The following is a 27,367-nucleotide window of genomic DNA, read 5'->3' as shown; positions in this document are numbered from 1 at the left end:
GATATCTCCAAATTCAATCAGAACATGCTCCGTCATTTCCTTATCTTCCCCGCAGCATGTGCATCGTTCTTCTTAAGGCAACCACCTCGCTGATGTGTGTAGAGTGCCTCGATGCGCGCGCCCCCGCTTAACGGAGCGGAGGCGAACGAGCGCATCGAGGCACTCTAGATGTGTGGTTTTAGCAGCGCCATCTCTTGGTCGTATATTTTAGTTTAAGACACCACTACTACCCTTATTTTCGTTGAACTGTCAAAGGTGCAGTTTCTCTTCTCTAGATTTTGTGTATTATCAGTGACTCTGGGATGTTCTTTGATTAGCCGAAGTGGAGTATCGAGAGCGAAAATAGTCCGCATATACGACGAGTTTCCCCACCTTTTTGCACGAGAAACCAGACAGATTTATTTCCGAGTCGGAGCCATGTTTTGACAACGTGGGTTCAGTGAATCGGTTCGACCGTCCTGTGGCACCCTGAGGTTTTCGATGCGTGGACGAGTGGCTGGCCGCCGCAGCGTCCAGCAGCAGCCCAGCAGCTGATCCTCGGGAGCTCCCGATGCGGGGAGGCCAGCATGGCAACATGCGCTGCACTCGAGCGATTGGGCCCCGTGGTGCTGGCACGGCGCTGCATCGCGTACGCCAGCAAGGGTGCCACCGCAGAAACACAGCCCAAGGATAAGTCACGCACAGTGCAGTCCTTCTACAACCAGTCGGCCATCGACGTCGCCGCCGCTAAGGTAATCCCCTCTTTCGACGTCCCCCGTCCGTTGCGTTGCGGGAGCACGCGCCAAAGCCAACGCCAAAGCAAGGCTCAGCGGCGCACTCGAAAGTGTTTCGGAGGCTTGCGTGCTTGACAGACCCCTTGGGCCCAGCACACGCTGCGCAGCCGGCTTGTGCTGCTGCGTGACGATGGATTGCGCCGCTTCCGTCGGCCGAGCTTTGGAACAGAAGCTTGCCAGCGTCTTGCCGCCGCACCTAATTACATCATCACCGATAATGTGTGATTATTTTGTTGTGCTGTACTAGCATTGCGTACCGTATCCTTCGCGAAAAGTGACACTGAGTTGCTATTGTGGGAAGTTGTACGGTAAGTCATTTCTCTCGAATGGCAAGCATTTCGTCATCTCAGCAATTCTTTCGTCCCTCTGGTTCACTCTCTCGGAGCACTAGCATCACTTTTCGCGTAGGATACGATATGCAATGCTAGTACAGCGCAAGAGACAATCACCTATTATCGGTGATGATTTAATTAAGAGACGCTGGCAAGCTTCTGTTCCAAAGCTCGGCCGACGGAAGCGGCGCAATCCGTCGTCACCACGGAGTGGTCGTCACGCAACAGTTCACTGCGCGCCACGAGCGGCCACTTCAGTTTCCACCGGCGTGCTACGAATCGTCGTCTCCGTGCCTAGTGCGCTGCAGCTTTGACCGAACAAGTGGCGCCGCCTGCTGCGCGGCGCGCTCCTAATCAGTCGCGGCTGAGAGCGGGTGCGTACGGGCGGAACTACAGCAGCTCGAAAGAACGAAGCTAATTCGCGGTCAAACAGGAGTGTAGCTATGCTATTGCTGCGTGTATGGCTGTCACAACAACCAGAGAAACGCTGCCAGCAAGCTGTCAGAGATAAAATTCTATGGGTTTGCGTGGAAGGCTCACGAGAAGGAGCGATGAGAGCGTTGGATGAAGGCGGTGCGACGTGCGAGATAAACAGACGCTCTTCATTTTTTGAATTCTTGCGATAATTGCGCATATTTCGTCGTTCTGGTCATATACTTGGCCTTTTTTCAGCTCTGATGGAGACCTTCAACAGCTTGTAAAGCACCGAAACCACATATATATGCAGTGCCCACTGGCGATGATGGGAGAAGCTCGATAGCCCTGCACTCTGCCCATGTTTCGACTCTTTTTTCCTGCGTGCTATGGGAAAGGCGACAACGTGACCCGACGACGAAGCGTTAAAGATCTTCATATATGGAAGGGGCTGTGGCAATTGCCAGAGCCAGGCGCATGGTAGGTCTGTGCAGGATGTGTGCTCACACTTGTTGACAAAACATAGCCAAGGTGGCGGCGTGCTCACACCATCCTCGGTGCCCAGCCTTGCATGTGCACCTTGCTCTCATAATGTGCAATCGGTTCTATAGACAACTGGGAAAATGTTCAGAAATCATCAAACAGCCCTAAGGAACGAGCGAGTGCAAAACAGTCACGGGCCCCTTGCGCATTCAGTCAAGACGACTCAAAAGCGAAAACCATCTTCTTTCCCCTCTCAGCCGATGTACTGATGCTGCCCCGCCACCCTTCGAAAGCTTTCTCCACCTAACGTTTTTTTCCACTGCCTCCAAGATCGAAGGCACCTCGTTTTGCATAGTCTCCGTGATCGGATCACCTTTGACCGAGCTATGATGCGATGGGATGACGCCACCATGCGACATTACGTCACTTTGACATCATAATGACAACAAATTTTTGTGGTCTGTGACGTCATCGTGACGTCATATGAAGACGTCATCTAGGATGATGATTTCTTGCATCATTTGTCCCTGACGCCGCGGGACGCCGATGGTCAAATTTCACGTCTAAGGCATCTAAGGCTTTCGCCTTCAAAAGCGAGAACAATGGAACGAACGAACTTCTCTCTTTCTTAGCCCGAACACCTACTACCAACAGAATGGATGCAAAAGTCAAAGGAAGTTGTTTGCGTAATAGATGGAAAAAAAATTTTATTTAATGTAAATAATACAAAACCATGATAAAACTTTGATAACCTGAAAGCGGACATCCTAGCCGACGCTCTTCATCTTAGCAACACGCATGCGAATGCATTCGGAGGGCCCCTTTGCAGACATAGTTTCCTCCCTAATGCCGTAAACATGATTGCCGGCGTAAAGATCATTCCCGTGAAGAAGGCGACTTGCATTTTAAATATCTTTCTACGTGTTCACTTCTGCGGGATCCACACAATAGCGTGCGCTGCTCGTTCCGCAATGTCATTGCAAAGGGCAACACGGGATCACGCGCGCGCTCGCTACTGGTGGCGCTGACTGTCCTAGCGCCGCAGCGCCACCATGCCAGCTGTCGAGGCCTATAGGTTGTATTCACATGACGTCACCATGATGCTGTGAGCAGCGCTAGCAACTATGGTGATGCCGTCCTTCGGGCGGTCCGCCATGATCCTGGCCACTGTATGGTGTCTGTGCCGTAGTGTCCCACAATGTATGTTTTGCTTTATCTGGGATTTGACAGGTGCTGCCTTTATAGGACAGGAATTCTTGCTGTTTATTAGCAACTGCTGCAGGATAACCCTCGGCGAACGCGGTCAAAGACGCTGCGAAGTGATGGGCGATACGCCTTTAACCCTTTGCGGTCCGTTGTCGGGCAGCGCCCGACAACGCAACACGGCCGTAGCGGTCCGCTGTCGGGCCCCGCCCGACAAGGGTGTTCGTGGTTTAAATTTTGCTGTTTTCTCACCGCGAGTCGCGCGCATTTTTTGTATACATGAAGGGCCATCTCTTGAGGAATAAGTGAGCTTTGTTTGTTGATGTTTTACTTTTTTGACACTAGGGTGCAGCACTATGATCAGCACGGGGCCTAGAGCGTACCCACTCGCGCGCGCGGTTCGCTGAGAAGCATGGCCACGTTTTCACCGCGTGCGTTTTACGGCGGTGCTTTTAGCGAAAGCGAGGATGACTTTAGTGAGGAAGAGAATTACATGCCTCCACCAGACAGTGATGACAGTGATTCGACAGAAGTGAGTGACGAAGACGACGACGGCGGCGGTGGAAACCTGCAGTAATAACCCTGGCCTGCACACAGGGGAATGCTTTGAGCGGTATCATACGTTGCCCAAATATCACTAAAAGAGTTGCCTGCAGAATGCAGGAGCAAAAATAAATATCCTGTGCGTTTCTCTTCCACAGCTTGTGTTTTTATTCGCGGCGCCAGAAACTGGCGAAATAGTTTCGGACCGCTAGAGCCGGAAAGTGGGTAAAGGTTTTGGACCGCAAAGGGTTAATCAGTTTGAGTGCGTATGCGCAAAAGCTTGGACGAGATGGAAAGGGAGCACTACGTGGAAAAATTCAAGCTTTGTGGCGGTGTTGAACCACTGTTCCTGGGCATGGACGAGTTGCACTTCGACGTCGAGCGTGTGCCGAGGGTGAAAATTTCCCACATCAAGGATTCCTTAGGGTTTCGTAGCCTCCCGAAGACTTCGTGCCCAGTTGGGGTTTGTCTCGTCCACCAAATAGGATGGCTTTCCTGCAAGTGAGTAATACAAGTGTAATTACAGATCTTGTAGTATGCCAGCGCTGCCTCTTGAAGTGAGAAGCAGTCACCGAGGCAAATCTCAGAGCAAACGTTTTTACAGGAGAGACGTCGCAAGCGGAGTGAAAAAATGCAACTGCGCCAGTGCACGCTGACATTATGTATTAGTGTCATTTACAACAATAAAAATGCGGCTACGCAAACGTGAACACCCAGCCAACCAGAAATTTAACTGCCCTTCTCCAGGTGGTGTGGTGACGGGGCAACAAACACGGACGCTCTGAAGCATAAAATGCGTCAAGTGTAACATTTGGAACCTAAATTGGTATTCACCAGCAATGAAATGAGCGTTGCGCACTTCGTAGTTAGTCCAACTTTTGTTAATGTGAGAGCGAACAATGCGGCGAACCACTCAGTACAACACCTTTCCAACAGTTCTTGCGTTGGTTGTAGATGGCTGAACGAAGCCCATAAAAGTTGATGCTGTTTTTTCGCCATGACCTATTGCTACGTTAATAGACGGTGCAATTTACCATGATTTTAGAGACTGCAACAGAACATGGTCAGCTGCTGCTTCGTGAACTGAGGTAGAGAACATCCACACACTCCGAAAGAGCTTCACCAAGTGGCCAGGATCATGGCCGACGGAAGTAGCTCACTCCCTTCTTATCAGCCCGTGCGGCAGTGTATCCTCAGTGAATACAACCTATAAGTGCGTGCGCACGATGGCAGCAGGTGTGGTAAAACGGGTAAGCTTCCGGAAAGTTAACAATGCAGGATTTCTTTGAGGGCCTCAAACGAAGAGAAAGGACGAAGTTGCGCCGAAGCAGTCATCTTGGCGTCGCAGACGTGCGACAGAGTGTTTTGAAAGGGCGATGCATGCGGCAGGTGAGCGTTAACTTGGACGCACAAGCCGTCACCGTTGATGTTTGTATGTATTCTTTCTTGTCATGTCACCTGCCAATTGGTGAGTAAGCAATGACACTTGAGAAGCGTACATTGGGGGGCTAGCTGGTAAGACATAATTGAAAAAAATTTATAACTGCGCTAAGGGCGAGACACCAGAAACGAAGTGGACAGGACGATCGCAGACTAACAACTGGTGTACTGAAACATACACCACCCTTATGAAACAAACTAAGCGCGTGCGCAATGACATTCATGACCACGTGACAGGTTTCACCACCCCCAAGACTCCTATCTACTACAAAGGAAATCACGCTCTTTTCTGGAAAGATACACGGATGTGTCGCTGACGCACTTATCAGGCCCGTGTCAAGCTATCCAAGATGCCTCCAAGATTTCTCTTGCTCTTTGGCTTCTGGCTCGCCCTATCACCTTGTTTTTTTCAGCGCCTTGCAAGTTATCGTGTTTGTGTGCCATGTCCAACGCGAGCAAAGTTAACAATGGAGGATGTGATGTTAAGCACAGACGTGCGTATGTACCCTGTACATCTGAAGTCTACGAATTCCCCCTGACCTGTAGAATGGTTTATGTGGGGCAGACCGGAAGGTGTATTAACAAGCGTTTGATGGAGCATGCTAATTCATTAGGAGACGGGAGTGGGAAGCACTTACCAGTTCATTGTGGCGCATGCGCGCAGGGATGCAAGCCCATCTTCAGTCGCACCAAGGTGATAGGGCGAGGCAGAAGCCAAAGAGCAGGAGAAATCTTGGATAGCTAGACACGGGCCTGATAAGTGCGTCAGCGACACATCCGTGTATCTTTCCAGAAAAGAGCGTGATTTCTTTTGTAGTAGATAGGAGTCTTGGGGGGTGGTGAAACCTGTCACGTGGTCATGAATGTCATTGCGCACGCGCTTAGTTTGTTTCATAAGGGTGGTGTATGTTTCAGTAAACCAGTTGTTAGTCTGCGATCGTCCTGTCCACTTCGTTTCTGGTGTCTCGCCCTTAGCGCAGTTATAAATTTTTTCAACAATTACACTTGTCCTGACAAGTAGCGGGATCTTAAATGTTCAACAACCCAGGGCGATCGATGCAAGTAAAATATATGATTGGCCGAACCGTGTTGCAATTAGTAATGCCATAGCAGCTGTGTGATATCCTCTATGCTGTAGTTCAGCTCCATTTGTAGACACTGCTTGTGCTGCACGAGTGCTTCAGTAAGTCTGCTATGGGCCAGCTTTGCATGTGATATTTTAGCTGTCACATAGCACTACAACGGTGTATTGCAGCTTTGCTTGCACATGCAGTGTTGTCAAGGAGCACAGGCAGTAAACGTTTTCTAGGTCCTCAAAAATTTTGCCATGCATCCGAGGCTTCTTTCTTACACGTCCCATTTACAAGCTGTGCATTCTGCAAGTGCGACGAACTGCAGTCAGTCGGCAGGAAAAGGGCAGGAGCGTACGAGGGAGGAACTCGATCTGTCACTTCCCGCCAAGAAAATGCAGGCTCGAGGTCACTTTCCCGGCTGCCACTCGGTTCCGTCGGTACCGTAAAAATATCGGTTAACCTGCGTGGAGCGTAAATTCACAGCAAACTAGCTACGGCGTGTGCTTCACAAACGTGCCCGGGATCACTTTCTTCACACGGCATACACTGCAAATCCAGCATTCCCGCCGGTCCCTGAAGCACGGTCACGGCGGAAAACCAAACAACTTTGTTCTAGGGGGTAATTATAGATGTTGGCACAGTTTACAACGTAGCAGTTCATACAAAACATTGCAAAGCATCGCTAAGATCCCGACACGGCTCCACTTGTGGGTGGGCTGCTGCACAGAGCACGAGCGTCGCTTTCGTTCACTCCTGGCTTAATGCCTGCATCCTATTGCGCTTGGCAGACATTGTTCCAATAATTGTCGAGGAGAGTGTATCGAATGATCAGAAAATTCAAGCACATACACAATTTTCTTTCTGCACTTGATGTGGATCTCGTTCCAGAGAAAATGAGAAGCGGCTCGAATGGCTGGACAACAGGATAGAGATCAAGGTGGACGATTGGGCGAGTTGGTGATTCATGATCGACGTATGTAACTGCGCGGTAGTAAAAACGGACGACAAGAAGATACAAGGACAAGCGCAGACTATCAACTCAGTTGATAGTCTGCGCTTGTCCTTGTATCTTCTTGTCGTCCGTGTTTACTACCGCGCAGTTACATACGTCGATCAGGATAGAGATGGACGACGTGGTGACTTACAACGAAAGGTCGCACGGCGGGCTTGTTGGTGATCCATAGCATCCGATGCATAGTGCATCCATGATGGGGCAGGGCCAGTGTGTGTTGTGTGCCTCCTGCCCTGTCCTGTCCCGGATGCGCTATACATCGGATGTTACAGCCAAAGGTTTATTGTGCACAAGGCAGTATACAGGGTGCCCCAGCAAACTCTAGCCAGAGTTTAAAAAAGCATGCCGGCGCACTTTATGACGATGCAACCAGATGCATGTTGCTCATTATTCCATAGAGTAAGTTTTACGGGCTTGTATATCTAGGTTATCATTGAGGCTTGCTGGCAGCACATCTTTAGGGATGAAAAGTGAGATCTACCCAAGCTGACTCGACATTTCTGGTATTTGGGAAGTTGCAGTGTTCTTCTTCTTGCAGCCTTCGGTGCGGTTGACGCCGACGACCATCCTGTACTCGGGCAAGTCTCCCGACGGCAGCCACTTGCTGGTAAGAATGGCACTTGCCATGCTGATTTAGATGCCCTTTTGATGAAGGCACAGTTACGCGTGTGCATAATGGCAGCTTCAATAGAGCTTTTATTCGGGCTTGTTGGTTTTCCATTCGGTATGTGTGTTACGCGAAAGAACACGATGAAACCCATGAAATGTGCTCTGTGTGTTCCTTCCTCTCTCGCACAACCGTGCACGTACCGAACGGCAGCTTTTTCAAGGCTCGTTCGCATTGAAGTGGCGGACTGGATTTTCGGCGCAGTCAATGTGCGTACCTGTTCGAAACGCATGGCTTACCTGGCTGCACGCGCGGCTGCGGAGGTGGGGTGCTCTTGCGGATCGCGTGGCACTGCTTGTCTGCAAAAGTGCATTTCCGGTTCTCGGCTGCTTCGCACACTGACGCCTGTCAAAGATGATTGGCTCAAACGCAGAAGACCATTTATTTGGCATCCTAATGGTCATTTCTTAAGGGGAGACCCTGCTTCTGAAACATGTTTCTTGTTTTTGAGCATATCATTATGAAACTTTCACAGCTTATGTATTTTTATGTGCTGATTTCAAACATGCAATTATTGTTCTAATACAATATGTAGTTTTGAAACTATTAAATAGTTTTTGTATTGTTAGGAGCAGGCTTTATTTCTAAACTGTGAGAGTTATCAAGCAAATCAGCCTATCGCAATAACCTGGAATCAATGCTGTATGCAATAAGGCGAGAATGGATGTTCTAAGCCCATTTGAACAAAAGTTATGGTATGTTGAACATTCCCAGCTTGATCCCAGTTTGACCGAGCTCGAAATCGCTGACTTGCCAAGTGTTCAACGTACTATAACTTTTGTTCAATTGGGCCTAGAACATCCATTCTTGTTTTATTGCAAACAGTATTCATTTCAGCTTATTGTGATATGCTGATATGCTTTATAACTCTTACAATTTATAAATAAATCTTGCTCCCAACAATATACATGAAATATTTGATATTTTGAAAACAGCATAGTGTACTAGAAAAATAATTGCATATTTGAAATCAGGACATAAAAATACATAAGCTGCGTAAGTTTCATAAAAATGTACTCAAAAACAAAGAAATATGTCTCCGAAGCAGGGTCCCCCCTTAAGTGGTACATCGAGAACAGCTGAAAGCTCCTGAAAAGTCAGGCCGCCAATGTCACTGGTGGGTTCGCCCCGCCTTGCAGGAACGAGCGACGTCTGTTGGCAGCAACAGAAGTGGCTGGTGCCAACAGACGCCACTCGCAATGGCCTGCAAAATGGCCCCACTCTCTTCCTGTCTGCGCTAATCTTTAGGGCAGTTTAGAACTTGACATAGGGGTGCACAAAAATGTGTACTGCCATCCATTGCATGTCTTTAGTGAAATGCTGAAGCCCGCACTGAATAAGTTGCTTAGTTAGCTTAAAAGAGCGGATGGGCGCACTTTGACTGATGGACTGTGACACCCCATCCCATGGGTCACCGTGAATGTTCGTGAACAGGCTGTGCAGAAAACATTTGCGGGTATTGACACAGCTGTTGAAATTGAACTTAGAGACTGTCTGCCACTCAGAAAATATTTTTCGCCGGCACTACAATCATTATTGTGTGCACTAACCAGCGTTTTGGGTGTCCCCATACCAATAGAAGAAGGTCAAACGCAGATAGAAAAATTCTGTTTTAAGATCACTTTCTAGAGAAACCACTGCAAGATTGGACACTTCAGATGGTATGCTTTCTATTGAGATACAAAACAGAAAAGCGATGAAGGACAGTAGACAGTCCCAGGGTGTTTACCGACTGGGAAAACAAGGAATTCTCAGGGATTTTGGATGGTCTGGAAATACTCAGGGAAAACTCAGGGAAATTGTGCTCCCATCAGGGAAAATCCACAGTAACATTCACAGTAAACGCTGGCTCAAGATTTTGTGAACGCATTTTTTCAAATCGAACTGCGTCTGCGGGGAAAGGGCGCGCCTCGATGCTCTCCTCACCTTCGGAGTTGTGGAGTGGAAGAGAATCCGGCTAACGCGTGGTGTGCGGGAACCATGAACCACAGCAAATCATATCGCGCAATGTTTTCAGGGCGGTCTGTGACTACGCGGTGTAGTTTTGTATTCTTTGTCGCGCGTGCTGTGCGTTAGCGCCCGATATGGTGTTTTTGTTGTGGCCGCTTGTCAAGTAACAAGCATGATTACTTGTAGAGGCGGCAGCAGTAGATGCAATGAGCTTGCGTTATCTTGCAAGCGATCGCGATTGTTCAGGAAGTGGATGTCGTCGACAAGGCTGGTATATCTTGCAAGCCATCCCACTCGGCGAGAAAAAAGACGACGACGCTTGTTGGCGGTTATCGGAGAGCTCACTCGCTCTGATTCTGAGCATCAGAGATGCTATTTAGGACTCCGTGAAGAATAGAATAAATTTCCAGGCAAGAGCGAGCGTAACTAACAGGCGCATTTACAGCAAGTGAAAGCTTTTTGTTTTCTTTTTTTTTTTTTCGCTGAAAGCACTGCTGAAACAAGTTTTAGGCAGTCGATCGATATTTTTTGGGGCTGCAGCTTGTGGATGTTTTGCTGCAATGCCGAATTACAAGACTTCGGGGCCAATGTATAGCAGCGACCAAAATTCACGACACCAGCACGGGTCCCACTTGCTCGATGCGGCGCGCGATCTGGGAAAGCAGAAACGTGCACACCACAATCGGATGTGCCGTAATTCAGGCTGTTGCCGTGCTTTCATGCAATCTTATCCAGCAGCTATTCTGCTATTTTTTGTTTTTGAGATTGCAAATATATAGATACTCCAGGCGAATTTTTCGCCTTTGCTAAGACCTTCAATATCAAGTCCAAATCGCGATTACATCACCCCGCGCGTGTGAAAGCATGCGAGCGCTGCCGACGAACGGGGCTCAAGCAGAGATGAAATGAGCCGACCATATATACCGAAGCCACCAAAGACAATAAGTCCGTAGAAAAAGAAAAAAATCACTAATTCCGTGTGCCCATAAGCTGTCGCATGCGCTCAAAAATGTAGCTGGTCGGTATAAAATAAATGTTGTTTTTTCCTCCCCCCCAAAAATGAATAGCATTTGTGGTATAGTTGAAAGGAAACTGGCAGAAAAAAGTTCAGGTGTGACAAAAAAAGGCTGCACTGTAAGGCACACGTCACCGTTTGTGCCTTGCACAATGGGAGGAGTTGTATACCAGCTTCCTTTTTCCTGCGGTCATGTTTACATTGGGCAAACTGGTCGTTGCCTCACTGTAAGGCTGTCCGAACACAAGCGTTCATTGGACGGCAATGTGTACTCGCATGTTGCTCGACACTATGCACAACACGGATGCACCCCCAAGTTTCATGACACCATAAGTATTTTCAGGCATAACAATCAAGCTACTAGAGAAATTGTTGAGGCTCATCACATTAACAAAAACGCAATCTATGTGTAAGCATGCCATCGATAGCACTGCGTGACGATGAAATTTGTTTCCTCAATCGTTTCATCGCATAGGAAAAAAAAGTGTACATGTGATCATCGTTTCGTAACCGTTTCTAATCTTTACAACAACACGTTTATGTATCCTCTCGGCTATCAGTGATGTAAGAGCACGTGATACTTGGTGAAGGTTTAAATAGTGTATGTTCTTTCTAATAAAGTTAGTCGTGAGAAGGCGCTCTGTGGTGTGTAATCTTTCCTTTGTCCTTGTTTTTGCGCCGCCCGTTTCGAAGATTCATAACCAATTCCAACTTGCCCACACATCAATTCTTCTGTGACCATATCCTTCGTGCAATGAGCACATGGAGATAAGAGCCGGAGGGTTGGGGGGGTGAGTCCGACAGGACGTTCGTACTTTGTACCAACAGGTGTGGTCGCATGTGCGGCGGTGTCTTTGGAGGGGATCAGCAGACGGCTCATACCTTTGTAGGTGCTGTGCTCTTATTTCAAAACTTTCCTTGGGGGGGGTTCGGCAGGAGCGATACCTCGCCCCACCCACGGCCGGCGCCGCGTCCAGATTGTGTTCGCCGCCTTGCCTGTTTCCTTTTGGCTGTGACAGGTGGCGCTAACAGACGGGGGCTCAGAGAGAGAAGGAAACTATTTGCTAGAAAGCAAAGAGGAAGCCAAGAAGTTGGTGGCACAAGGAAATCCGGGAAGCGATCGAGAAGCGGCGTGAAGCATCACGGGATCATAGAAAGGCAAAAAAGGAGAAGTGGCCGCAGGACGAAGTCAACAAAATATGGGAAATATATTTAGAGAAATCATTCATTGTACAGAAATTGCTTGAGGCAAAAATTAAAGGCGAAAGTGAATGCTGGGTGACAGAGATTCACGAAAAAAAGGAGGCCGCACCTAGGATATTTTGGAGTCACATAAAGGTGCTAGGTAGGAAGTTTGTCACAACGCAACAACATATTCTAGATGAAGGAGGAAATCACTTGCAAGGGTACGAAGCGCTAGGTTACATCCGAAAGGTAACAGCCGATTCGTTTAAAAAGAGCGTCCAGGGGATTTCCCCGATGAGTAAAAGTGTGGCGGAGAGAGCAACCGAGGAAGAGCTAGTACTGGAGAATTTCAACTGGAAAAAGGCCAAAGGAAAAATTCCAAAGCGCACTGCCGCGGGTTTAGATGGGATTCCTGTTAGCCTCATTAATGAACTAGGACATAGCACTAAAGAAGCACTGCTGAAAGCCGTAGAAAAATGCTTAAAGGACAGGCAAATACCTGATAGTTGGCGAAAAAGTAGAACGAACTTAATCTATAAAGGAAAGGGAGAAAAGGATAAGATTCGCTCGTATAGACCACTAACCATTGCATCGGTACTATACAGGTTGGCAATGCAAGCAGTAAAAATTAAAATAGAAACGTGGGCAGAACATAATGATATTTTGGGAGAACTCCAGAATGGATTTCGAGTTGACAGGAGGTTAGATGATAACATGTTTGTTCTCACTCAGTGTATAAAAATATCTAAAATAGAAAACAGGCTCTTGTACGTGGCTTTTGTAGACATCACTGGGGCGTACGACAACGTTAATCAGGAAATTTTGTGGGATATATTGAAAGAAATGGGCTCGGGTGACGACTATATACAGCTTTTGAGGGAGATATACCGAGAAAATACAGTTTGCATAGAATGGGAAGGAATGAGTAGCAAAGAGAACGTTGAGATTAGCAAGGGGCTGAGACAGGGATGTCCTTTGTCCCCGCTGTTATTCATGCTGTACATGGTGAGGATGGAAAAAGCGCTAGAAGGTAGCAACATTGGTTTTAATCTGTCACACAAACAGGGTGGCGTGATGATTGAGCAGAAGCTTCCAGGTTTTATTTTATGCGGACGATATCGTCTTATTTGCCGACAGTTGAGATGATATACAGCGGCTGGCGGATATATGCGGAAGGGAAGGTGACGATCTTGGACTAGGATTTAGTGTAACGAAGTGTGCACTGATGGTATTCAATGATCCCTGTGGTCAGACGGTGTCAGTACAAGGCCAAGAAATACCGAGGGTGAGCGAATACAAGTACCTCGAAGTATGGATAAATGAGGGTGACAGGTACATGGAGGTACAGGAAAAAGCCTCGGCAGCAAAAGGAAAGAGGAATGCTGCAATAATGAAGCACAGAGTGTTGTGGGGATACAATAGGTACGAGGTGCTTCGAGGTCTGTGGAAAGGTGTAATGCTTCCGGGGATTACTTTTGGGAACTCAGTGGTGTGCATGAGGGCAGAGGTGCAATCGTGAATGGATGTAAATCAAAGGGCTGTGGGACGCCTCGCGTTGGGTGCTCACGGGAAGACGACAAATGAGGCTGTAAAGGGCGATATGGGATGGGCAGGTTTTGAGGCGAGGGAGGCTCAGAGCAAAATAAGGTTCGAAGAAAGGCTAAGGAATATGAAGGAGAGTAGATGGGCAGAGAAGGTGTTCCGTTATTTGTATAAGAAGAGCGTGGACACACAGTGGAGAAAAAGAACTAGGAGGCTCACTAGTAAATATACGGCTGGTAGTGTAAGCAGTATGTCAACAGAGCGTTAAGCGAAAAGTCAGAGAGGGGGAGAGGATTTACTGGATGGCAGCTATGGAGAAAAAACCGGCTTTGAGTAACTACCGAAAGGGCAAAAATGAAATAAGGAGGGAGGCATTTTACGATAATTCATGGGGAAGCGCTTTACTGTTTGAAGCGAGATCTGGTTGCCTTAGAACACGTAGTTATAAAGCAAGATTCAGTAGAGAAGAAGAACAGTGCACGTGCTGTGGGGGAACTAAGGAAACGATGGAACATGTACTGATTGAATGTGGCGATATTCACCCAGGTGTACGTTTGGGCACGAGCCTACATGAAGACTTGCGTTTTAGAGACGACAATGGAAAGCTGAACACACCCGCAATTGAAATAAGTAAGAGACGGTTAGAGTATTGGTGGCAGAAAATTAGAGAGAAATGACAAAAATAAATATTGGAAAAAGAAAGGACATTCTGCCGTAAAGGGCAGAGAACTGAAACTGAATTTAAGTTTGTTTTTTGTAGTAAGATAGATTTAATTGAAGTAGAGACACTAGGCCAACGCAAAGAAAAAGAAGAGTAAAGGGATTTTTTTTTTTTTTTTTTTTTTGTCGAGCCTGGTGGCGCACTTCTCACTGCCCCATTATAAAGGGGATGCTCAAAGCATCCATCCATCATTAGGGAAAGGCACCGATCCGCACGTAGTAGGTTATTGCTCGATACATTTATGTACATAGATGTGAACAAATTAGTACACTGGGATTCTGCAGTAACGAAATTGATTTTCTAATTGTATATGAAGATTATTTCCCAACAGCATTCTTGTCATATAAATATTCCGACAGCAGCAAACGTTGGTCTGGAGAGCGGTCGCATTTTGACGCGACCGCGTTAAGAGCTCGTTTTGCTGAAATTCCGGAGTCGGTGGCATCGGCGTCTTTGGTTCTGAGCAAAAAAGCAGCGTTGGCCGTGAGTGAAAATTCGAGGTAGTTGCAATAAGGATAGCAGCTCAAAGGATCGCAGTTCGAGGGCGTTTGCGGTTCGGCCTACCTTGCGGCAGTCTCCACCGAAGAGCCAAGGCATGCTAGCGATAAGGCGATAGTGTGCGTGCGTGCTTGTGTGTGTGCGTGAGCGTGTATTGCGAGTGTGTGTGAGCGCGCGTGTGTGTTTGCGTGCATGTGTGCCTGTGTGTGTGTGTGTGAGTGCATGTGTGTGTGCGCGTGTGTAAGGGTGTCTGTGCGTGTGTGCATTTGTGTGCGTGTGCATGTGTGTGTGCATGTGCATGCGTGCGTATGTGTGCACGCCCGTGTGCATGTGCGTGTGTGCATTTCTGTACATGCGTGTGCATGCATTTGTGTGCTTGTGCGTGTGTGAGGGCACGTGTGTATTTGTGTGCGTGTTTGTGTGTATGTGTGTTTGTATGTGTGTGTGTTGCAAACTGAGTTGCTTAGCAAACTGAACGAAAAAAAAACTTCGTCAGACAAGTTTCAACCATTGTACCACGAAACTATCTGTTCACTGATTACTCTACAACATATAATGTTTCTTGGTCCTTTAATATTTTAGAGCAGCGCAAAAGACGGGACAAAGGACAAGAAGGACAAGAAGTCTTTTGCGCTGCTCTAAAATATTATGGAACCTTACCAACTAGCCCAGCTGTCGACCTTGCTGCAATATATTTCTTGGTCCTAATACGCATAGATGAGGCAGCTCAGAAAGTGGCATCTGAATTTAAAACAAGAAATTACCTTTCCGGCTTGATGACGACGTGAGGAACATAGGCCACTCACATTATCAGTGTTGTGTTCAGAAGCCTCCCGTTCTTCACGTGGAGGAGGCTCGTCGCCGCAGAAGTCGAAGCACGGCCTCTTGCGTTGCGTGCCCGTTGATTCAGCATAGCCATGCCGTCGAGTCGCTGTCTCTACATTTGATAAATGTGGCGTACATTGAGCGGTCGGGTAAGGTACTTCCGAAGCAGTTAAACCTTTTGGGCCCCCGTCGCTTCCGAGAAGTTGGCAGTAGAGCCTGCCATTTTTGCGGAGGTTTCCTGGTTCTTTGCTGCACGGTCAGGTATTTTGGGCAGCCGTGGAAAATGCTAGGCACAGCATCCGAAGAGAGCGTAGGTTTCTTTCGGGCGTGCAACAGGACGTTTCCCTTGTACTCTGCGTGATATGTTGCAGAGATTGCTTCTTCCGCGAAATGCTTCACGCACACATGGTCAGTAGGCTCCAAAACTCTGTCTGCTCTTGGAATCACCCATTGCCACTTATCTAAGCGCTCTGGTTCATGCGGAGCCTTGAAAAGCGACACACACTCCGTACAAGTCCTGTACCCCGACATGCAATTCGGGACAAAACATTTTTTGCCCATTTCGAGACGCATCCAGCGACAAGGCCGCTGAAGGGTACTCGTCGTCATATACAGCGTCAAGGTATACATGCACTCAATCACAATACACGAATCAGCAAAACAAATGCACTGACAGGGCTCTCAGGCACAGGGCAACTCGTTTCATAGAATGCCATGCACACAAAGCTTTCAGGAAGATCTTTCTTTGTGCGCAAGCCCCTGAGACCCTTGAGGCCCCATTCTGTAGCGCCATCTCAACGCTCGCCGCGAAAACTACTCGTGGCTCAAGGTAATTGGCGAACACAATCTGCCCACGCCCTCTCCTCAAGTGGAGCGGCAAGTGTCAGCGCCTAACTTATTCTTACATCGTGCCCCCACCCAAAGCCTGCAGCTCCCGCTGCCTGTCGTCCACCTCCTTTGTCAGCCACCCTGTTGAGTTGCCCCCCTTTGTCAGGTTGCTTTGCCTACCACTGCCCAAAAGGGGTAAGGAGAATCTTGTCCTCTACCTCTCTCCTCATCGCTCCACCCTTTCCTGCTTCCCTATGCACATTTCCAACGAAGGCTGCTGAGGCGCCGCCATGATCGCCTCTGGACTGTTGTAAATGTTGTTAGAGTGGGAGATGCTATGTCGGAAAATCGGGAGGTGTATTCGGGAGTGCCTCAGGGGTCTGTATTGGGGCCCCTACTCTTCCTGTTATACATAGATGATATTTCATCAGTTGTCCAAGCACCAGTAAAAATTAAGCTATTTGCAGATGACTGCCTAATCTATTGTCCGGTATCATGCAGAGAAGATCAACTTAAAATCAATCAGTGCTTACAAACCTTAAACTTATGGTGTTCTAAATGGGGTATGGAAATCAACATTAAGAAATCCACTTACACACACATTACAAAAAAGAAGGAAGTGCTTTCGTTTGCGTATAACATAGGTGATAATATGCTGGTGAAAGTATGTAGTTTTAAATACTTGGGTATAACTATAACAGATAAATTGAACTGGCGTACTCATATCGAAAACATTTGTCAGTCAGCATATCAAAAGTTGTGCTTCCTACGAAGGAAATTAGGCCGAACCTCGAAAGATATCAAGCTGCTTGCCTACAAAACGTATGTCCGTCCGAAGTTGGAATACGCTAGCGCTGTGTGGAGTCCACATCAAAAGGTTTTAAAAAATAAACTAGAACGCATTCAGAGAATGTCAGCTCGCTTTATCTGCTCGAAATATCGAAGAAGGGACTCTGTGACTGAAATGTTGAAAGTATGTAAATTAGAAACGCTAGAATTAAGAAGGCGGAAACAGAGATTGAAAATGCTTTTCCAGATTTTACATGCAGGGGTGAAAATAAACAGGGATGATTATTTGACGAGCTCTCACAAAAGGTTTCCAAGAACAACACGCAGTACATTCATACAACCAATACACGTTCGAACAGATTTATTCCAATTTTCCTTCTTTCCTGATGCTATTAAAATGTGGAATGAATTACCGAATGATGTGGTGCAAAAAAGTACTTTGAGTGAATTTGAGGTTGCTCTTGACAGGCATTTTGTTGAAAATGTATAGATTATTAGTGTTCATATGTGTTTCCTTACAAATGTTCCATAAGTCATAAATATTATGTTGCAAATGTTATGAGTGAAAACCATGTAACTGTGTGTCTCATACAAGTGTGCTATATGTTACGGAAATTATCTTACAAATGCTCTTCAAATATTATGTAATCTTGTGCAAGCCTCCCTGTAATGACCCTCAAGTGAGGGTTAACAGTATGACTAAATAAATAAATAAAATCTACAACAGTCCAGAGGCGACCTCCCTAAAATGCACTGCGTAGGCGGTGCCGTCAGCCTTTGTATCCCCCCCCCCCTCACTCGATCGGATGATGGAACTCCCACCTCCCCCCAAAGGGAATCACCTGGATCCACTCGTGAGCCATACATAGATAGGTCACCTCTCTTACTGCAGCAGCTACATTTCCTGAAGGAGTGAGCTGCTAGCCTATATTTGTATAAAATTCCTATTTCTTGCTATCGGATTCATTATCCATTCTAAAAAGAGACAGGGCGTGCAAACACGGACACAAGAAAGAGATCAGGACACCACAAACGCCGACTAACAACTGAAGAGACGCACAACGGCTGAAAAGAAAGAAGGCACGAAAACTTATCTGCGCATGCCCATGCAACCGGCGAACCTATCAATCCGGCACGCGTGGCGGTCTACGTAGAAGATAACTGTTAAGGCATTTGATTTCATCTTTATGCAAGTTAATCGACGGTTGGCTCACGCATGCGCTACCACTATTCTCGATATGCCATGCTTCAATCATCAGGCGCGTTTCTTCATTTCTATGACGGTACAACACTGCGCATTCATCGAATTTTGGCGTGCACTTACAATCTCGACAATGTAATGATAGATTAGAAGGTGAGCCTCCTCTTTGCGATCTCTTATGTTCCAACAATCTCTGGTTAATGCATCGGCCCGTCTGTCCTACGTAGAAGCGGCCGCAGCTGAAAGGGACCTTATACACCACACTCGTACGGCAATCAGTGAATTTGTTGGTGTGTTTTACGAAACAAATATCGGTCCGCATCTTGTCTTTTACTCGCTCATTCTTCCTCTGCACAGCGGCACAAATCTTACCTAGCTTATTGGCAGCCGTGAAAACAACATTAACGCCGTATCTACTTCCTATTTTCTTTAGCCTGTGAGATACGCAATGAATGTACGGAATACCTACGACACGTTTCTTCCTATCGCTTTCTGCAACCATGCTCGGACTTAACACAATAGACTTCTTTAAACGCTCAGCGACCGTGGCCACTGCATCACGAGGATACCCTACATCTAAAAGACGCGTAACCTGTGCGCTAAAGCTATCACTCATTTTGTGCTCACACGACTTGATGAGGGCTGACTTAAGGCAAGACATGGCGATGCCGTTTTTTACAACCTTCGAGTGCTTCGACGAAAAATTTAACAGCGGTTTGGAAGATCTAGGAGAATACTGCCAGCACACGTGGTTCTTCTGGAACGTTAAGGAAATGTCTAGAAATTGTATTCCATTATTCTGAGGCACCTCTTTAGTAAAGCTCAGCCCTCCTCCATTTAATTCAAATTTTTCGCTCACGGAAGTTACCACCTTTTCAAAGTCCTCATCACTACAAAAAATCAAGTAGTCGTCCACATAACGAAAAACCTTAATAACCGAATTACCTAAGGCGCCTTCCAAAAGATTGTCAATCTTGCTAAGGTATAAATCACTAAGAACCGGAGCAACCTTAGAACCAATACATATCCCTGATTTCTGCACATAAACGCCTTCCTTCCAACCTACCAGCGTCGACTTTAAATACATGGAAAGGATTTCTAGAAATGCCCCGGTAGAAACACCACATTTATCAGTGAAAACCGTCTGGTCGCCTTGTTCGTTAATACATTCATTAACACATTTTAACAAGTCCTTATGCGGCAAAGAATAATACAGGTCTTCAATATCCATACTAAAAGCTTTACAACAGCCGGGGTTCTCCTCTGAGAGGAACTGAACTAGCGCCTGAGAATTACGCATACGAAGAGGGTCTGAAAAACTCAAAGAGGTTAAGCAGTTCTGCAAATAACTAGATACAGCGACTTGCCAGGTGCCTTGCTCTGAAACGATTGCTCGAAACGGAATCTCGTTGTTATGTGTTTTGGCTGAAAAAAACAATTCTAAAGTAAGTGATTTAGCCTTCTTGACATTACAAGCTATTCTCTCAAGATTATGTCTTAACAAAAGGTCGACAGCACGTTGCCTAACTACCGATGGCTTAAGTTTTACCGTCCTAAAATTCTTTTCTATGGCTGTTAGTGCTTTTTCTGAGAACAAACTGTCCGGCATAATTACAAAATACCCTTCCTTATCTGAAATTACTGGCCTGAGTTTCTTCTCGACACAGTAATTAACCAAAGGCTGGATAGGATCAGAACACTTGAGATGCATATTAGAACCCTTGATGCTAGCAACGCAGTCTGAAATGCAGTGGGAACGCTCTTCTTCAGGAACAAGTCTAGTGATAGTACGCGGCAAACTTAAAACGTCTATTGGTTTCAGGTTCGGCTTAAAACAGTATTTAGGACCTAAGGCTAGGGTTTTGCAGTGACTATCATCTCAGGCAGCTCCTCCAAGGACTGGCAAGTTATTTTGCGGTGAAACAGTAGAAATAATCTTCCTCTTACATGGTTGAAGTTCTCGAAGTTTTACCCTCCATATGAATTCCGCATGCTGGTTAGCTACCCTCATCCAGTCGGCGTATATCTGCTTCTGGCGGCGGTCGTCACGTGAAGTCGAGCAACGGACCTTGAGGCATTCCTGGTAAAATCTCACTTGACGCCATGATTCCGCGGTCAATATGGCACATATCCTCCTGGCATGTCCGGTAGATGGTTGCAGAAAGCCGCACAAAAACTGAACTTCAACTGGGCAAACTCTATTCTTAGAAAACCACGAAAAAGTTCTAGCACGGACCAAGCAAATAGCAATTAAAGAAGCCAAACAGGCAGGATTGTTCAGATAAGTAGGAGAACACGGAAAAGGGCTCAGAGTACTAGAAATGAAGCTTAGAATAACAGAGAGCTGAGCTAGTTGGTACTTATTCATTCTAAAAAGAGACAGGGCGTGCAAACACGGACACAAGAAAGAAGTCAGGACACCACAAACGCCGACTAACAACTGAAGAGACGCACAACGGCTGAAAAGAAAGAAGGCACGAAAACTTATCTGCGCATGCCCATGCAACCGGCGAACCTATCAATCCGGCACGCGTGGCGGTCTACGTGGAAGATAACTGTTAAGGCATTTGATTTCATCTTTATGCAAGTTAATCGACGGTTGGCTCACGCATGCGCGACCACTATTCTCGATATGCCATGCTTCAATCATCAGGCGCGTTTCTTCATTTCTATGCCGGTACAACACTGCGCATTCATCGAATTTTGGCGTGCACTTACAATCTCGACAATGTAATGATAGATTAGAAGGTGAGCCTCCTGTTAGCGATCTCTTATGTTCCAACAATCTCTGGTTAATGCATCGGCCCGTCTGTCCTACGTAGAAGCGGCCGCAGCTGAAAGGGACCTTATACACCACACTCGTACGGCAATCAGTGAATTTGTTGGTGTGTTTTACGAAACAAATATCGGTCCGCTTCTTGTCTTTTACTCGCTCATTCTTCCTCTGCACAGCGGCACAAATCTTACCTAGCTTATTGGCAGCCGTGAAAACAACATTAACGCCGTATCTACTTCCTACTTTCTTTAGCCTGTGAGATATGCAATGAATGTACGGAATACCAACGACACGTTTCTTCCTATCGCTTTCATTCATTATCTCGCATTCATTATCTCGCCCTCGCGGTGAAATTGTGACTCTTTTTTTGCTAACGTGCGACGGTTTTCGAAGCTGCACGTTCGTGTCGAGCAAATGGTTCGGCTGGGCAACGTGATAGCATCGGCGTCGCACTGCTCTGAGCAATGTGCAAGGTTTTGATAAGCTGCGGCAGCACAATAAGTGCAATTGCACACTGTGTTAAACCTGCATTTGTTTCGTCTTTCCACATGACACTCTGGCAAGGCATATAATTTTGATTGCTGCACCTCAGACTCGACGAAATTGATTTTTTTTTCACGCAAGAAAAAAATTTTTTTCAGGTTGCCATATTAGTCCAGCATTCTTGTGTCATTTTCAGTGTAAAATGAATCCTTTGGTGACTATGCCTTGTATGAAACGTCGAATTTCAGTTCAACAAGCTTTCGATAGAATGAAGTAAAGTGCCACTTTAACCAAGTTCACTGTATTGAGATTTTACTGTACTCTGTACTATTCAAATGGGATTAAGTCATTTTTATTTTTTAATGTGCATACTAGAGAGTGACATCATCGAGCGACATGGTGTCTACCCATTTTGACATAAAACAAAGTTCTGTTTCACTCAGAGAATTTTAGAAAAAACACTCGGGGAAAACCTGGAAAACTCAGCGAATTTAGAAATGTCAACTTGGTAGACACTCTGAGTCCCTTTGAGGGATGGACACACCCATTATGGATATTACAAAAAGACTGATAGGGCGCAACTATGGAGCACAAACATTCGAGAGTAATCGTTCATTGCCATAAAATGGGCCATTCAGAACATGAAAAGCATCGGAGTGGAATCATTGCGGCTCTGGATTTTAAGGGGGTATGGGCAAACGGATGGTCCTGGTTTTAGCTTTATATCTCAGGAACTGCTCCATATTTTGTTGTGAAATTTTGCGTGCTTAGTAAGAAAGCTTATGGCCTTCGCTGTTTAGTTTTGAACCTGTAGCTTTTCTTACTTTTTTTTCTGGTTGAGTAGCGAACTTTTGTCTGGCATACAAAATAAATGTACCTTTTCTCAGAAACGAAAAACAGTATGACTGTGAAGTTTGGTAAGCTCATTCCACGTGATATTGATAATAATCCCTACCTATAAGAACGGGCTCCTACATTTATCTCAAGAGAAAAAAAAATATATTCTCACTTGGCACGTGCCGTGAGAGGGACTTTCAAGTTCATCTTTTTTTTTTGCTTAATCATAACTTAAACAGTTTTTGAAAGTTTTAGGTTCAGACTATTCAGTAGGGATTTAGGTATAATCTGACAAAGTTCTAGAGGGATCAGTTGGATAGTTTTCCAGAAAAGGTACATCAAGTATGGAAAGTTTCGAAAAATTGATCGTAAGAAAAACACCCTGTTATGTTTAAAAACACGCTGGGAACGTGCTCACAACGTACAGCAATGACCATGCTACAAAAGCATTTTAATGGGAAAACTTGCAATCAAGACGTATCAAAATGGTAGGAAGTGAATATATTCAACCGATCTAGCCTTAGTTATTATTAAAAAAACACACGCACGCAGAAACAATGATGGAAAAGAGCCCACACATCCGTCAGGAGGCACTGTCTTTGGCGCCATTTTTAAATGGCTTGGAGTGCTCCTATGCACTCCTCAGGTTTTGCTCCTCAGAGTGTGTAATATTTTTATTAATGAAATAAATATCTACCCTACCGTACCCCCTTAAGAGAATAGGGCTAGCTGTTATGTATGCATCCTGGTCAACAGACAACCGCGGACCCTTTTTTTCATTCATGCGTGTCCCAGTGCCTTTTCCACCGAGATTTGATTTTGTTTCCTCGCGACCATTTACAAACACAATTTCAGCTGTTATTGCCTACAATCAAAAGGACTAACGTAGATCGGGTAACATGTTCAATATGAACAGCAAGAACGCACTGAGCGCACATGTTGGGCATCGCTCGCATTTCAGTGCATGAGTTTGCACTTGTGTAATGCTGCTTCAGTCATGGGTAAAACTCTCACTACACATGCTTGGTCCCTGCTGTGCGTAAAAGGCAAGCTTTTGTGGCTACTGCCCGAGGCTCGCAGTGGCCCTTACGTGCCCGTCCCTTCGTTATGCAGCGCAGCGCCCAGTACCTGCACAAGGAGCTTCCGGTGAGGATTGCCCACCGCATCGCGGGCTTCCGGAACCTGCCCTTCATCGTGGGGTGCAACCCCACCATCCTGGCTGTAGTAAGCATATTGCCATGGGCAATCATTCCTTTATTTAAATGTCATTGGGTTTCACCCACAGAAGCAGTTACCACCGCTCAGCGCAGGTGGCGCCACTGTGTGTTGGAAACTTCTTGATTGTTGTGCTATAATATTCTGATAAGTATGTTCACGAGCTAACGTGATCACCAGCGATAAAGCTGGAATGTTTACTCACTCATGTATAAGAGACGATGTACTGCACCGACGATAAGTTTATCAACAACCGACGTCCGTGCTCACCGTGATCGTTGTACAGCGATTGTTGCTTGTTCTTCGAGTCCAACTTTTCCTTGCCACTAGTATGCTCAATGAAAAGTTTCATTTTTTCCTGATGGAGTTTTGCGTCCTTCGCCGTTGCAACCGCGTGATGATATTACCTCTGCATGCACTCTCGCCCAAATGGATGCCAAAGTGGAGCACTGAAAGCCTGACACATTAGTTTTGACAATTATAATTTTGCCACCTGAAGTTCGTTATTGGAAGAGATAATGCGGGTCACTCTTACATTTCGCAATTTCGTGCTGAAACCACATCTGTTGACCTTTTTATTATTATTATTATATGTTTTTTTATTTTTTTGCATTTTGGCCACAACATCGGATACAGCAGACACAGCGATAGGGTCTTGTAGCAGTGCGAGTTTAGTGTATGGTAAATTCGGAAATATCATACCATCGTGGTCAGCACATAGCTTTATTAGTCTGCAAGACCTCTATTAGCCACTTTGGCCATCTCACTATGTTACTATATGCAATGAGCAATTCACATGGCTAAAAAGTTTTAAGAAAGCTACGTGCTGACGACGTTGGGTACAATGTTTCCGGCTTACCGTACTGCACTGCTAAGACACTACTGTCTTCTATGACTGTTTCGGCAAGTTAGCACAAGAATGTCGGTTTGGCATATTTTTTTTGTGCATTTCCTGGCTTACCATTTGGTGCTTTTCAGTATTGTGAATAAGGTAATGTACTAATATGAGGAAAATCGTACATATTTCATTTTAGTGTCTATTCTAACCCAATAGCATTAAAGAGCTTGCTTTGCAGAAATTCTGATGTCGGTGTTGTGAGCGAAAATTCGAGATAAGTGCAAATAAATAAAACACGAAGGCAGCTTCGCACTCTAGTGGTGCCAAGGTGGCCTCCCTTGTTTCTCTCTTTGTTTTTTGCTCGTTCTTTCGATGTTTCTTTCTCACTCCCTTTATATCCCTTTCACTCTTTCTTTCTTGCTGTCGGTCTCTGTCTTTCTATCCTTTTATGTCCTTGCTTTATGTCGACGTTGTATTTATGATTGGGATAGTTTCCCCATCTTGGAGTATGACGTATCCCTTTTCTGGTCCCGTCGCCTCGGTAGTTTCAGGGGTCGACAGCATGCACGACGCCTGTCGCTTTTCCTGCGTTCTGCCTGTTTCACCCGGCGAAGCTGCCTTACCACTGGACCAGCCAGTCGCTGATTCTTCATTCGAGACCAACACTCGGGTGCACTCCTGTCTTGTTACACAAGAAGCACTGAGTACACTCAAACCTCGTTATAACGAACACGGATATAACGAATTATCGGTTATAACGAAGTAAATGAAGAATAGTCTTCTCATAGCTACAGTGTTACAAGTAAACGTTTATAACGAATTTTCGGATATAACGAAGTTATTTTCATGGCACATGCGACTTTGTTATAATGAGGTTTGAGTGTATTGCCTTTCAGTGGTCGCTTTGTGGGCTCTGTCCTGCGAGTAATCTCTGCGGAACGATCCTTATAGAATTTATCTCTGCCCAAATTGGAAAGATCCTGAGCTTCCAAAAAACAGAGTTCTGTGCCGGCGTGTTCACCTTCTTACAATTGGACCCGAGCTAAGGGGGGTTCGGCCCCTCCCACGCCTAGCCGTGCGTGGCTGTGCCGTGTCCGGGGAAAAGGGGATCCTGGGGGCTGAGCCAATGCCGGGTGCTTGGACCTTTAAGGCCCCCCGGCAGAGGCAACACGCCCCTTTGGCCCCCGGCTTCACGTAGACGGCACCCCTCGGCTGACCCACCCAGGGCAAATCGGCAGTCGCCTTTTCCTATCTCTCTCCTCACATCTTCGTCTTTCTCTCCCGCTTTCAATCTGTCCTGTCGTCTTCTCCCTTCCTTTTACATCCATTTCTCCTGGCGGCGAGGTTTAACCTTGTGTGGTGGTCCTACCTTGGGTACACCATATTCGGTTATAGCAACGATGTACAGTTGGCATGGCAGGGCTTGCTCCACCACAACCTCTGCCGTGTCCCCTTGTTGGGCTCGGTCTGGCATTGTTGCCGAACAATGTACTCATTTAATGGGATCGTCCAACCTTTTCGCAAATCATCGTCATTTATTATCCCTTAAGGGCCCCAGATGGGGCATTACATAAGGGGGGGAAGTAGCGAAATATACATACAAGGTCACAATTACAAAGAAAAGAAAAAGAGGCAGGTTAGCTCTGTACACTGCTACAAAACCGGAAGTTGAAACAAACAAAAAGACACATGCTAAGTGTTCCTGGATGTGTTCAAAAAGTATTTGCGTTGTGGTTTCACAAGCACAAAAAAAACATCATATTAACAACATCATATTAAGTGTTTACAATATGATCGGTGAACTGGTTTTGAAAGAAAAGTCGTTATACATTCTTACGGAGCCTCAGACCATGAAATCGTATCACTTTGCAGGCACATTATTAAAGAAAAGAATGAAAATGAAGACGTACAGGGCAAAATAGTTGTACACTAGGAATAAGCAGCAGCTCGAAGAGAGGTTCCAGTTTCATGTTTGAGTTGGTGAAGAAGTCATCTGCTTTATTTTGACAAGTGAGATAATACCAACTGCCTAAATTTTGAACTGTCACGCTGATGGACGATTGATTCAGGAAGCGAGTTCCACTCTTCTATGGCCAAGGGTAAGAAAGACTTATTAAACGCAGTTGTAGAGCCAGTTATACGCTGCACACTCATGGAATTAAAAAGTCGACGTGATGTTCGCAAAGGTGGTATCAAAATCGATGTTCGAGTGTCCGGGTGATTATGATACAGGTTATGAAACAGTGCTAGACGCAGCGTTTTTCTTCGTTGGGCTAAGGAGTCGAGACCGAGGGATGATTTGATGGCACTAACGCTGACCCAACTACTATATTCAGAACTGATGAAACGGGCGGCCCTATTCTGGGCGCTTTCTAATAATTCAATCAGGTAATTTTGATGTGGGCTCCATATAGCGCTGGCATATTCGAGTTTAGGTCTGACATATACCTCATAAGCAAGTTTTCTAATGGAACTCGGAGATAAAGAAAGAGAGCGTTTAATGAAACCTAGTGTTTTCGATGTATCTGCTACTAATTTCGTGATGTGTTCGGACCAATTGAGCTTGTCAGTGATAAGGACACCTAGATAACGGTACGAATTGACGCATGAAAGGGTAGTAGAATGTAAAGTGTATGAATAATCTAGGGTGGAATGCTTTCGCGACACTTGCATGCTTTTGCATTTTGATACATTGAGTTTCATAAGCCATTGGGCGCACCAAGA

General features: G+C 46.0%; 1 protein-coding gene across 3 annotated transcripts in view; it reads left to right on the top strand.

Annotated features, from left to right (window-relative positions):
• The first annotated feature begins 272 nt into the window (after positions 1 to 272).
• Positions 273 to 27,367, top strand: part of LOC119391051 (3-methyl-2-oxobutanoate dehydrogenase [lipoamide] kinase, mitochondrial) — a 395,177-nt gene continuing 368,082 nt past the window's right edge. For 2 of the 3 annotated variants that reach the window (XM_049415029.1, XM_037658741.2), the window contains exons 1-3: positions 273 to 731; positions 7,812 to 7,880; positions 23,704 to 23,814. In XM_049415029.1, the coding sequence (XP_049270986.1) occupies positions 567 to 731; positions 7,812 to 7,880; positions 23,704 to 23,814 (345 nt within the window). In that variant the 5' untranslated portion in view covers positions 273 to 566. The remainder of the gene's footprint in view (positions 732 to 7,811; positions 7,881 to 23,703; positions 23,815 to 27,367) is intronic. The other variant, XM_037658740.2, reaches the window with a different exon arrangement.

Source organism: Rhipicephalus sanguineus, chromosome 4 (assembly GCF_013339695.2).
Source record: "Rhipicephalus sanguineus isolate Rsan-2018 chromosome 4, BIME_Rsan_1.4, whole genome shotgun sequence".
NCBI classification, from domain to species: domain Eukaryota; kingdom Metazoa; phylum Arthropoda; class Arachnida; order Ixodida; family Ixodidae; genus Rhipicephalus; species Rhipicephalus sanguineus.
The sequence above is the reverse complement of the archived record's forward strand: the minus strand, read 5'-3'. Positions and strand labels throughout refer to the sequence as shown.